The sequence below is a fragment of the Grammomys surdaster genome, unplaced genomic scaffold (assembly GCF_004785775.1).
Source record: "Grammomys surdaster isolate TR1022 unplaced genomic scaffold, NIH_TR_1.0 437, whole genome shotgun sequence".
Taxonomy (NCBI): domain Eukaryota; kingdom Metazoa; phylum Chordata; class Mammalia; order Rodentia; family Muridae; genus Grammomys; species Grammomys surdaster.
In genome coordinates this window covers 118,379-132,076 of record NW_021604856.1, presented here as the reverse complement: position 1 = coordinate 132,076, position 13,698 = coordinate 118,379, and the positions used below count along the sequence as shown (strand labels likewise).

The 13,698-nt window shown below is 48.5% G+C and overlaps 1 protein-coding gene across 1 annotated transcript in view; it reads right to left on the bottom strand.

Annotated features, from left to right (window-relative positions):
* Dapk2 (death associated protein kinase 2) overlaps positions 1-11,337 on the bottom strand; it is a 116,576-nt gene extending 105,239 nt beyond the window's left edge. Inside the window, exons 1-2 of the mRNA XM_028781455.1 lie at positions 11,227-11,337; positions 4,584-4,681 (exon numbers count right to left, since the gene is read on the bottom strand). Of these exons, the coding sequence (XP_028637288.1) occupies positions 4,584-4,660 (77 nt within the window). The 5' untranslated portion in view covers positions 4,661-4,681; positions 11,227-11,337. The remainder of the gene's footprint in view (positions 1-4,583; positions 4,682-11,226) is intronic.
* Positions 11,338-13,698: the final 2,361 nt, after the last annotated feature.

Below are 13,698 nucleotides of genomic sequence, written 5' to 3'. Positions count from 1 at the left end.
ACCATAAATATATATCTTCCCTTCCCTTGTTTGCCTCAACTGTTAAATGAGAACACTGAGTCCCCTTGTACTGAGCCTTGACATGAGCCAGTCACTCCACATTACCAGAGGACAGGAAATACCAACACAAAAGTCCCAGATCAGGGCTGGGGACGGAGTTCTGGCTAGAGAAAGTCCCTGATTTTCAGCCTGGACTTCCTCTAAGGTTTGTTGTGTCTCTTGACTTCACAGATCTGTTCCTTGAGGTAGTTACTCAAGGCTTCAGGGGCTGAGCTGCTTCATCTGCAGGACTGGAATAGTCTCTGCATCCCATGGTGATGTGAGAGTTAAATACAGTACACATACATACCCAGAAAAATGTAATTAAATAATTCAGTAGGACTGGAGAGATGGCTTCAGGTTAAAATTGTGTACTGCTATGCCAGAAGACCTGAGTTCAGTACCTAGTACTGACTAGCTCACAAACTCTTGTAACTCCAGCTGTAAGGGATCTGATGCTTCTGGTCTCCATGGCATCTGCATGTATGTACACAGAGCCATGATCACACACACACACACACACACACACACACACACACAAATAAATAAATAAATAAATAAATAAATAGGTAAATCTTTTTTAATGAAGAGTTAGCAGTGAGTGCTCTGTGGAGGGTGGTGTCTTTGTGTTCTGTTTTCCACTCTGTCTGAATTCCAGGCCTTATGAGAGCAGGGTGTGACGGAGGCCGTCTACTTCCCATTTAACTCCAAGCAGCTTCCAGATAGCTCTGCACTTAATTATAGGTGTCAGTGGGTGCTGAGAACTTACCGAGTGTAAAAGGACAGGGCTGAACACCACAGTGGACATGGAGACTGATGGGTTAAAGGCTTAAGTACCCAGAAGCCCGGGTGGCAGGTGGAGGAGCTCCAGTCCAAAGGGGAAACACTCTGGTGTAATATGGTTTAATGTAATAGACGCAGGGGTCTAGAATAAAAGCTGATTAATTCTTTTTTAAAATTTATTTATTTATTATTTGTAAGTACACTGTAGCTGTCTTCAGACACCCCACAAGAGGGCATCAGATCTCATTACAGATGGTTGTGAGACACCATGTGGTTGCTGGGATTTGAACTCATGACTTCTGGAAGAGCAGTCAGTGCTCTTAACCACTGAGCCATCTCACCAGCCCGCTAATTAATTCTTTAGGAAGAGTATGAGATGTCATAGCAAAGCTATAAGGAGATAGCAACTAATTTGGATCTCAATAAAAAAAGTATAATTTTTTCATATGTGTGGATGTTCTGGATGTATGTATGTCTGTGCATCAGATACATGCCCAGTGCCATGGAATCCAGAAGAAGATATATATCAGATTCCCTGGAACCGACATAGCAGATAGTAGTGAGCTGCCTGGTGGTGCTGGGAATTGAACTCAGGTCTTTTGGAAGAGCAGCCAGAGCTCTTAACCTCTGAGCCATCTCTCCAGCCCCCTAAAAGTATAGTTTTTAAGAGTGTGGGGGAGGGACAGCAAGGGCAGAAACAAGTCACAGAAGTTGGGTAGATGTCTGGCCTTAGTTTCAGTGTGGTCGGATGCCTGAGATAGGAAACCAGATATTACCTGACATCAAAGAGCCCAACACAAACAAACGAGAGATACTCCTAATCTCAGGCCTGGCCTCTCCCTGAGCCGCCTGTCCCTCTTTGCTGTCTGGGCCTCCTTAGCTCTTGAAGGAATGTGAACTCCGTGCACAAGTAGACACAATGGAGGAGGGGTGTGTACGAGAGTGAGAAACAGCCTCGACAAGTTAAAGGAAAGACAGAGAAATAAAACTAGCTGATGATTGAGTGTGTTTTTGTTGTTGTTGTTGTGGGGGGAGGGGTGTTGTTTGATTTTTGTTTGTTTTTGAGACAGGGTCTTACCAGATAACTGGCAGTTGATTTCCAACACACAGAAGGGGGCCCCCCCCCCCCCCGCCTTCTGCTACTTCCCAAGCATGGAGATTAGGGTGTCTGTCACACACCTGGCTGTTTGTTTTGAGACACAGAAGTCTTATTATGTTGCTAGATTTGGCCCCAAACACCTACTCTCAAAGCCAAACAGAAAAGGAAAAAGGAACCAACTCCCCTGCCTTATATCCTCTCCCACTCCCCAGAAGCATTCAAATAAAGGAAAATGGTTTTGTGTTTGTGGGTCTTTATGTTCCTTCGAGGCTGGGACCCCAAACTTGATCACCAGTCCCTACCTTCATACACTTTGTGACCTTGGGCAAGCCACCGGTCTGAGCTTCATAGGAAACAATGGATTACATGGGATTCTCTTTATGAGCCAATCAGTAGTCCCCTGTGCTTCCCCACTGGTAGTTAGGAAGGCCAAACTAGCATTTCTCTAAACGCTCTAGAAACAGCAGACAACCTCCAGCATCGTGAGCAGGCCAGAGCGAAAGTGTGTACAACCAAGTACAACTCAGCTTGGAAGCCAGAGCTCGGAGCAGCCTTTCCCACTGATGCATTTTCAATATATCTCCCGATCTTCTCCCTCAAAGCACCTTGTCCTCTCCCTTCATATCTGACCTGCCCGTGACTCATCCTCTGCAAATCCTTCTGTTGGTGCCTCTCTGCACTTATAAATCACAGACTGCAAGAAGACAGGACACATGTTTTACTTACTACTGCTTTCAGCCATGCCTGGCACACAGTAGGTCCTTAGACCAGAATCCTGGACAGGGTCCCCCAGCACCTCTTACCCCACCAAAAATCTATGTGGCTATCCTCAAAGTCGCTCTAATTCTAGTCCATTCTACAGTCCCCTGCAGGGCCCTTCTCAGCCTTGCCCTCAGTTACAATGGTCAAATAAGGATCCTGGGAGGAAGGATTCTTCATGGCCTTCTAGCTTATGGACTTCAAGCCAAATCCTAACGTGTTTGACCACTCCACAGGTCCCAGACTCTACCGACCTTCAGGGATGGAGGACCCCAGGCTGTGAGGCATGTGCAGCCTTCATGCCTGCAGCAAGGGAGGGCCTATAAACCTGACTGTCTCCCAGTTCTAATAGCTCATGTCCAAGATGGTGGAAAGGCAAGGCAAGGAGAAAATGACACAAGAATTCCCCAGGAATTCTGGATCCTTTTCCAGGGTCCTTAACCAGTAAACTTCTCAGTTTCTCAGACATCAGTTAAGTCCCACTCTGGCCTTTTTGTCAAGCAAGCTTCTACCAGGCTGGAGTTCCATGAGGGACACATGCATATAGGTCCTTACACATCACTGTACCTGTGACAAAGAACACAGGCAAAGGCAAGAACACCAACTCAGACACCCCAGGCAGATCCCTGCCAGGAGGGACTGTTTCCTGTGCTAGAGGGAGAAGGGACAGGAGGGCCTGCAGCAAAGAGACCCTGATTTTTCATTTAGAGGCAGGCTCCAGAAGAGCACCCCCAAACCCTCTACCCTCTATCCTTCTCACACCTCTTTTCTAGGCTCGAGATCAGCAATAGAAGGTTGAGGCCTGCAGATATTCGCTCCCCACCCAACCAGCCTGCTAGGTGGGTTATTTCCTAACCCATGCCCCTGCTGCCTCTCATTTAGAATAAGGCTCCCTGGCATGACTCTGCCGTTAAAACAAGGAATATAAGAATTAGTGCTAATTCAGCAATTCTAAAGAAAGCAAAAAGCTTCCTGCTTTACCTGTCCAGCCCAATAGGCGCCCTAAACAGGCCATGGTTTTGCTCTGCTGGGTGTGAAGGGCTGAGATGGAGTGCCCTGAGAAAACATGTGAACATGCAAGAACCTTGCTCACACAAGAAAGCGGGGCAGGTATGCAGGGACAAATCACACTAGCTGGAACCTTGACTTTGTCCCTTGCTGCCCTCAGCAACTTTGAGAAACTCCCTTAAAGTCTTCTCTACTGTTTCCCACCTGTAAGACCAGAATGAAGGTAAGTAACGTCCATCTCCCATGTGGTTTCGAGACCAGAACTTCAGGGTTGGTGTTTTGTAACCACTAAAATACCATCTAAATATCAACCATTCTTAGAAATGGAAGTCCAGAGGGAAGCTTCAGAAAATCCAGTCAATCCCTTTACAAAATAGTGACTTTGAGATGACGAGGGTTAGCACAGCCCTACTCTGGGCTGAGCAAACACAACTCAGATCCCAGAAACGTCCTGATGAGGCTGGTGTGGCTGTTACTCAATACAAATCCCTTTTTGGGAGGATGACTTCACCACCACCAGATGGTGGTGTAAGATTCCAGCTGTAAGAAGAAAATCCTGGGAAACCGTGGAGAATCCCAACGGAACACCAAGAACAAAACCAACAGGTCAGATGTCAGCCAGCCTTGGAGAGTGGGCTTCGTGGGGGAAAAGTGACAGATAACGAAGACTTCCCTCAGTGGTCAGTTAGAGTATATAGAAAGCACAGCCTCCAGCTGCACACCTCTGCTGTTGGGACAGACAAGATCTGCAGTCACCCATGAGGATGAGCAAACCTCGGGCATTGTGCAAGCCTCCCAACAGCCCTGAGACAAGCCCAGCTTCACAATACCAACTGGCTAAGAGAAGAGTGTGTCTATCCATGTACACCCCTCCACCTCTCACGCAATCTCTTACCTGCCCAGCTCCTCTCCGATGTCATAAAAGTCCTCTACCTTCTGCTGTTTGAATGTCTCCATATTTGGGTTCCTCATCGAGGCCTGAACCACACAATCCTGAAATGGAAAGAAACCTGAGCTTAGGACAGCCCGGCAAACTAACATAAGCCTAAGGGTCTGTGTTTGGAAAGCAACCAACTGCAAAGGAGAAAGCAGTTTAAGTTGCCCACAGCTTGATTCCTTAAGAATGGGTCTGTGTGAGCGTCTCACCAGTGCTGACGACATATACCAGGGGTTCTCAACCTGTGGGTCCTGCTCCTTCTGGGGGGGGAAGGGGTTGTCATATATTAGATATTCTGCAGATCAGACATTTACATTATAATTCATAACAGTAGCAAGATTACAGTTACAAAGGAGTAACAAAGTAACCTTATGGTTAGGAGTCACCACAACATGAGGGTATTAAAGGATCATGGCATTAGGAGAGTTAAGAACCACTGATGTACAGTGCCCTGGCTAGTTTTCAACCTCACATAGGCTCAAGACATCTGAAAAGAGGGAACCTCAAATGAGAAAATGCCTCCATAAGATCTGACTTTGAGGCATTTTTCTAGTTAGTGATTGATAGCAGAGGGTCCAGTCCATTGTGAGGGGTGACATCCCTGGGCAGGTGGTCCTGGGTCCTACAAAAAAGCAGGCTGAGCAAGTCATGATGAGCAAGCCAGTAAGTAGCACCCCTTCATGGCCTCTGCATCAGCTGCTGTCTCCAGGATCTTACCCTGTTTGAGTTCCTGTCCTGACGTCCTTCAATGATGAACAGCAATGTGGAAGTGTAAGCGGACTAAACCCTTTCCTCCCTAAGTTTCCTTGGTCATGATGTTTTGGTTTTTTTTCTGAGACAGGGTTTCTCTGTGTAGCCCTGGCTGTCCTGGAACTCACTCTGTAGACCAGGCTAGCCTCGAACTCTCGAACTCAGAAATCCGCCTGCCTCTGCCTCCCAAGTGCTGGGATTAAAGGCGTGCGCCACCACCGCCCGGCGGTCATGATGTTTTATCACAATACTAACCCTAACTAAGACATATAGGTTTTACTCCTCTCTTAGATTTTCTTAACATTTATATGTATATGTTGGTTTATGGGTGTGAACACACAGTGCAGGTGCCAAGCAGACCAGGAGAGAGTATCAGGATGCTGTGAACCACATCATGTGTGTTCTGGGAACTCGACGCGGGTCCTCTGAAAGGGTGAGAGCTCTTAATTGCTGAGTCATCTCCCCAGATCTATTATTTGATTCCTCTTAATTTTTTTTTTTGACACGGGGTCTTGCTGGTCTACAATTCATTGGTTGGCCTCAAATTTTCAGTAATTCTCCTGCCTCAGTGTCCCCAGTGCTGATATCACAAGCATGTACCGCCACACCAGTCTCCTATTTCTGAAGGAAACGGAAAAAGAGCCCTTCCTGCTTGCTCAGCTCTGTCTGAAGTTCACGGAGAAACAGAACCATGGGAACTTCAGCTGCTTGTTCTCACTAAATTCAGCTTTACTGGGACAAGAGGTGTCTGCAGCCAGAAATCTATGACCCCAGAGGTGTCTGCAGCCAGGAATCTATGACTTTATAACTGAGAGGCAGGTGATTCAGGGATTCAGGGCCAACCTGGACTAAACAGTGAAACCCTGTCTCAAAAAATCAAGAGCTGGGCTGGAGAGAAGGCTCAGTGGTTAGGAACACTTGCTGCTCTTCCAGAGGACCCAGGTTCCATTCCCAGCACCCACATAGTGGATCACAATCACATGTAACTCCAGTTCCAGGGGGTTCTGATGGCCTCTTCTGGCCTCACCTAACACTGTGCACCTATGATATGCAGACATGAATGCAAACAAAACACCTCTAGATATAAAATTATATTTTTAAAGCCAAAATATGGCAATGCAGCTCAGAGGTAGAATATTTGCCCACCACGTGAGACTCAGTTTTGCTTGGATAAATCATTTATGTTACCAGAGACTTAGCTTTCCCATCTGTAAAATGAGGCCAATACTATAAAAATCAATTTCAAGTCATGAAATTGTTTTGTGAATGATTAGGTGCTGTGGACAGACAAGGGATTATCATGACCTCAGCTTCCCTTGGGAGCTGTGCCACCCGACAGCGAGTCTGAACGGATTGGTAAATGTTCACTCATCACCTCATAGGGAACATGGGTGGGGATGGTGTGACAAATAAAAACAGCACCAGGACTCAGGAGCCTCAGGCGCTGGTTCCAGCGCTACCCACGTCTAGCTCAGTGACCTCATCACTTGGAACACGGCTATCTCTGCCTGCACAAGGCAACTCAGCAAAAGACACAGGGCAGTCTGTACCACAGGGAACCCTCACTGTGGGGCTTGTAACTTCCCCTGTGATTTCCTTCCCAAAGAAGCTCACTTAAGAACAGCACCCTGCGGGCAGGGCCCCATTACAGAGATGGGATCGGTTGCCTATGGACGTGTTACTCAAGGATCCTTAGCAAGGATCCCCTTAGCAAACGTCTATTTTGGCTAGCATGGGCATTTTTCCTCTGCCTGCCAATCAAATGCCAACCACACTCAGTCTGTGACCCTGAGAGAATCTCCTCAGGTTTAGAGGTTTAGAGGGCCTGTCACATAGGGTAGGTTTCACCAACATCAATGGATGTATACGTGTCTCCTTCTCACAAACCAGAGCCCCATTACCAAAATGCTCCCTCCTTCAGTCCTTCTGCCAAAGCACACAAATCCTTGAGACACTTAGACAGAGCTGGCCTGGCCCGCAGATCTCTTTCAGGGTCACCTGCCTGTGGGCACCCATGACCCTTCATGTATCTGCCTTCTTCATGTCCACTGTATACTCAGGGAGGGCCTGAACGGGCACAGATACTAAAATGAGCAAGCCTAGACACAGGACCAGGATGATGTGGATTATCCCAGTAACCCACAGCAGGCTGGCACCCCTTCTCATCCTCGTCTATAAACAGAGACACCCCTATAGTCCCTAGCACCTACTTCATACACCATAGGGATCCACTGGAGTGGGGAAGGAGGGGGTGTAAGATACTGCACAAGGAAGGAGGAAGGTTTTACTGTCATAGCCTAGACCACTGTGCCTCTGTTTCCCATAGCCATGAAGACATTCTTGTTCCCTTCTCAAGAAAAGGTTCTGGCATCCCCTTGGCAAGGTTGACTCAACCAGGATCAGAAGCTGAACCTGTCTTCACTTTCAATATCCCCACAAGCCTCCTGAAACCAACACTCATTCCAAAGAAACCATTTGTCAGCTCCTAGAGGAGGGTGCCAATCTCCACAGATAGATAAAAGCAGAAAAACGCTCAAAATTTTGTTGGCAGGCACATGAAGCATGGTCCCAGAAGAGCTACGAGCTTCCTTTTGGTGAGAGGCTAGCTCCATTTGCCAGTCAGTTGGAGCTGAGCTGGATTCAAAGAAGCCCCAGTTTACCCCAGAAAGGGGGATGTGGAGAGCAAAAGAACTCAGTCACAGATCAACACCCTATTCTACATAGCATACATTACAACCACAGTGGACCATTTCTGTCCACCTGGTTCACCCTGCATGTCTCACCTCCGGGTGGGCTCTTTCCATGGGAAGCCCACTGGACAGCTGCTCCACGCCCTTAGGGTCTAGGAGCTCCAGGGCCACCTTCTCTGTGAGGCTCTAAGACCCTGTTTTTCCTTCTTCAATGTCTACAAAAATCCTCTTGATAGGATTAGGTTAGAATTTTCTCATTCTGGTTCATAATCTGTGCCTGTCTCAAAAAAGAAAGGCAAAGAGACTGGAGAGAAGGCTCCGTGGTTAAGCACACTGACTGCTCTTGCAGAGAACCTGGGTTCAATTCCCAGCATCCACATGTTGGCTCACAACCATCTGAACTTGTGATTTCAGGGGAACTGGCACCCTCTTCCAGCCTCCACAGGCACCGGGCACAAATGCGGTGCACAGACATACATGCAGGTACAGAAAATAAAAATAAATTTTCAAAAAAGAGAGAGAAGCAGTCCCACAGGCTTGGGATCAAATATCAGTTCTGTTTACTTATGATCATATTGCTCTTAGCTGAGCACAAGATAGCTTTTTCTGGGCTTCAAACTACCATCCGTGGAAAACAGCCCTAGTCACTATGCTGTGGGTGAGTGTGCAGAGCAACCAGAACACCGAGACACTACCAAGGGTTACACACTTCAAAAAAATCACTCTGAATACTGTGGAACCATCTCTGTGAACGTATTGTGAGAAACATATGCAGCTGTTTCCTAGGATGGTCCGCGTAGCATCAACTAAACTACCAACAACAACTAAAAATTGAAACCAACCAAACACCCACCAATAGAACAAGGGGGTCACCGTACAATAGGGTGGAGCATGAAGCACGAAGAACAAACAAAAAAATCAGGTCCCACAAAAAGATCGCGTGCTGTTTGATACAATTTGGAGAAGACTTATCCACGGGGCGGAGGAGGTATCCCAGTTATCAGAGTATATATAGAAAGCCCTAGCTTCCATCGCCAAATGCACTGGGTATGGTTGGCACACACCTGTAATCCCAGCACTGAAGGTGTGTCTTGAGTTTCAGGCCGGTGTGGGCTATAAGGTGAGACTCTGTCTCCAAGAAGAAAAAGGAATGGAAACATATAAGTGTTGGAGATACGGCTCAGTTTGTAGATGGATTGCTTGCCTGGCAGACACAAAGCAGCCTTGGCATCCATCCTCAGCACTCCGTAAACCAGGGATGGTGACTCATACCTATAGTCTCAGCACTCCAGAGGTAGAGCCAGGGGAACCAGAAGTTCAAAGTCATCCTCGACTACATAGTGAGAGCAAGGCCAGTCTTGGATATATGAGACCCTGGGGTGAGAGGCATGGAGTAGACTAATATCTACTTTAATTTTTTTAAACTGTTTTTGTAGAGTTCTTTCTCTGTATGTGTATGGCTGTTTTGCCTGCATGTATGTCTATGCACCACATGTCTGCAGTGCCCATAGAGGCCAGAAAAGGGCACCAGATGCTCCAAACTGAAGTTACAGATGACTGTGAGCCACCATGTGGGTGCTGAACATTGAACCCAGGTTCTCTGGAAGAGCAGCCAGTGCCTTAACTACTGGGCCATCTCTCCAACACCCTAACAAATATCTGTTTTATAAGTAAGATGGCGTATCTGAAATGCTTTTGGAGCCCCATGAAGGCAAAAGGTGTAACATTCTCACCTCTGTCCCCTAGGTAGTAGCTAACACAAACAGGTCCTCTGTAGATGGTGATTTGTAGTTAGTGCCCCCAGCCTTCTTTCCCATGGCCACAGCTCAGATACTCCACTATCCAATCAAACACCTGTGGCAGCTCACCTCCCTCCCTTCCATCATACCTCCACAAGATCAATTTTCATTTCAATTGATAAATTCTCAGAGTCAAGAACAGCACGTCTAAGGTAGAATTATAACCACTCAACTCCACCAAGGGTGGCTCAAGACTGGAAAGCCAGGCTTCTGGGAGGACAACTCCAAAGAGAAAGTGCCCAGGTCTGGAACATCACCTCACAGTCCGGACGTTTCTGCCCCTGGTCAATGCTCACTTATCAGTGTTAACTCTCTGAGCTTCTCACCTCACCCAATTCCAGTATGAGAACCCAGGCTATGGCAGGGGTAGGCAGTGGTTTGGAACACTCACACATGTGCACACGTGTGTGTGCGCACACACACCCCAGAATCCTCAGGCTCAGGCTCTGGGGAAGTTGCCAACAGAAGGGAGGGGACTCTAGCACTCTCCCATCACAGAACCCCTTTGGACGATCCCTGATAAGGAAGCTGGGTTAGCCACCTCCCTGAGTTGACATGAGAAAAACTCTTTTGATACAAGGTTCAGCTTCTTTGGGCAGCCGGATTGTTTTTCCCCCACATCTAACAGAATGGAAGGTTCTAGAGAAGTGGTCAGGGTTAGCTAGTTTATTCCCGTCAGCAGGTAGTTTGTTGTCCCGGGGCAGCAGATACCCTCTCATTCCTGACACTCAAGCCTCCGAAGACAGCTACTGGGCTATCAATACCATCACGTTAGATGCCAAAAACTTAACAGCGGGCGGGTGGGGAGAAAAACAACTCAACTCTGAAGCAGTCAAGGTACCAGCCGGTTTTAGTCAACAAAATTCCCCTAGGATGCCAAGACAGTTAGTTGGGAACTAATGTCAGAAACCAAAAGAGCTGCCCCCAGCTGCCTTCAGATTCTAGATGACAGGGAACCAGGGAGTGTCCCTCCACCTGCCCATGGCTGTTAGGCCACACTGGAGGTTCATTTCACAGGAAACAACCTCTGGGCCGAGGTGGGGAGGAAGAGGAGGTGTGAGCCCACAGAGGCTGGGCTTGTCACTCTCCTACCGGGGACTGGTACCCTTTCGAGGGAGCCCAACTTGATGCATGGTTGTTTCCATTCTCTTGCCCAGATGCCAGGCCCCTGTCCGTCTTCCCACCCCGTCTCTGGGACCAGAGTGCCAAGCTTAGGAGGCACCCCCGAGGTAGCAGCGTGCAGACTGGCCTCCGGGTGCCGCCACAGCGCACAAACCACAGAAGGGCCATATACTAGACAGGCAGTGCCCGGCCACCCCAGCCCCTGCTGCCGTCGAGTCCCGCGGCCCGGGCGCTACTCACGACGAGAGGCTGCGCTGCATGTGCGGAGGGCTGGAGGTGCACCGGGGCGCGGCGGGGTACGCGGCGCTCGGCTCAGCTCTGCTCCTTGCACCCTGCGTCGGCCCGCAGAGCCGCCGAGGAGCCGAGGGGGCGGAGCGGCCAGCCCCGTCCCAGGCGCCGGCTGGAGGCGCGCCCGGACACTCCGCCCGGAGCTCGGGGCGCCCCCTGCTGGAACCCCCGCGGGCCTACCCCGAGGTGAGGGCTTGGATGCTCAGGTAACCAGCAGGGTCCCTCGTCCTTTCCCGCCCTGTCTCTCACATGCTGTGCCACCTGGAGCGGATCAACTTGAGTAAGCTAATGATCGACGCACTTCACAGCCCAGCACAACTACCCAGAAAACATTATTTCTCTGCCCTTCGTCCCCACTCACACACACCCTGAGTCCCACTACCCCAACTCCCAGCTCCCTGACTGCACAGATTTTCTAGGGACCTCACCTCCTTTGTCTCACACAAGAGTAGGAAGCCCTCATGTCCCCCATCCACCCTCGGCCCAGCTTGAGGATTGCCCACGTTTGCCCTCTTCCCATGCCAGCCTTGGCACCATTCTTGGGTGTAGTCCGTGTATCACTATTAAGCCTGCCTTAATGAAGGACTTGGGAGTTGATTCTCTCTTCCTTTTGCCAGAAAATATCAGTGTTAGCGCTGATGGCTAGAAACAAAACTGAAGTTCAGTGGTCTCAGTTCAAGACTAAGAGGTCTTTCCAGGACTGCCACCTAGAGCCTCTAGCCCTAAGTCATTGTGACATTGTGACAGCTAATACTGTCAATGTGGCTGGCTTTACAATCAATCATTCAGGAGATAAAGCTCTGGGCATGCCTATAGGAATTTCTAGATTGTGTTTCCAGAGCTTTGGGGAGACTCACCCTAGATGTGCACAGCAATGGTCCACGGGCTGGGGTACAGGACTAAAAAATAATCAGGGAGGAGAAATTGTGGCTGATGAGAGCCGCTCTTCTCTGACCATTGCTGCAGTATCTGGGACAGCCTCCAGGAAGATCCCAGACCTTCGTGTGTGATCTTTCAGCGCGCTCTCTCTCTCTCTCTCTCTTTCTCTCTTTTACTCATTCTATCTCTCTCTCCCTCCCTCCTTCCTGACATGAGGCACAATGTAGCCAGCTGCTGCCATGACAGACTATATACTCTCTTAACTGTGAGCCAAAATAAACCCATTCTTGATTGAGTTTCTTCCTCTACCCCTTGGGTTCTTTCTCACAGCAGCAAGAAAAACAACAGTCGCCCTTAGGGACCCTCCCTAGAGCTGAGAATGTTAGACTCTGAGTCATGGGTGTAGTCCAAAGTCCTGGACTCGACTATCCATGCATGGTCACCAGAAAGTGGAGCAACAACACTTCTGATAGCTTCCAGTGAAGTTCTGAGTAGGCCCCAGCAGAGGGTAACATGTGAAATGTGTCCAAGGAACACACTGTCCCTCGGCCTTTTCAACACCAGGACACTGACAAGGCCACTGAGCCCCGCCAAACTCTCATCACTGCCTCAGTGTCTTGAGCAGTCCCAGAGAAGACCCCAGACCTTCCCGTGTGGCCTTTCAGGTTTGTGCAGGTTCTGGGATTCTCCTCACAATAGCATGTCATAGAAAAACAGCCACCACCTGCTGGCTTCTGAAGTCAGAGGACAGAGGAAAGGACACCCCCTGGTTCCTCATCCTCCAACCAGCCCCAGATTCCTTCTCCCCCATTTTTAGTTCTGTTGCTACGTAACAAACCATCCTAGCCTTGCTGATACAAAACAAGAATTTTATTATGCTCCTGCACTCCTGGAGTCGGCCCTCTTTAAGCCACTCCACTCTGAACCCACCACCCTGGTTCAATTCTTTCTTGTCATTTCCCTGACCATGTCGTAACTATGACTAGTGTCCACTTTCAACACAAGCAAACCAATGTCTTGTCCATTTTGAACTCCATAGATTGCATGCTATCCCAAACCTAATAAAAGGTATGTTAAATTGAGCACATAGGTAATGGCACAAAAGAAGAAACCACAACTGTCCTCTATCGCCCCCTGTAGTACTTTTCTGCAACAGAAAATATGACAAAAGCCACCTAAGTAAGGAAGTTCTTTTGGTAAATTCATAGTTTAAGGCTATGGTCCATCTCGGCAGCAGGGGCATGCGGCAGCTGATCACACTGGATCCCCAGTCAGGAAGCAGAGAGAAATGGGCTCTTGCTCAGATCTCTTTCTTCTTTTTATTCTGTCCAGAACCCCACCCCCATGGAATAGTACCACTCAGAAACTCAGTGTGTGTCCTAGATGATTCTGTGCTGCCAAAATGACAATGAACATGTTATCACACCCCCAAGAGAAGATACTAGATATGCTAATAGCCTGGCAGGGTGACATGCACCTACAATCACAGCACCCAGGACACTAGGCAACAGAGCAAGAGCCCATCCTTTTTTCTTTCTTTCTTTC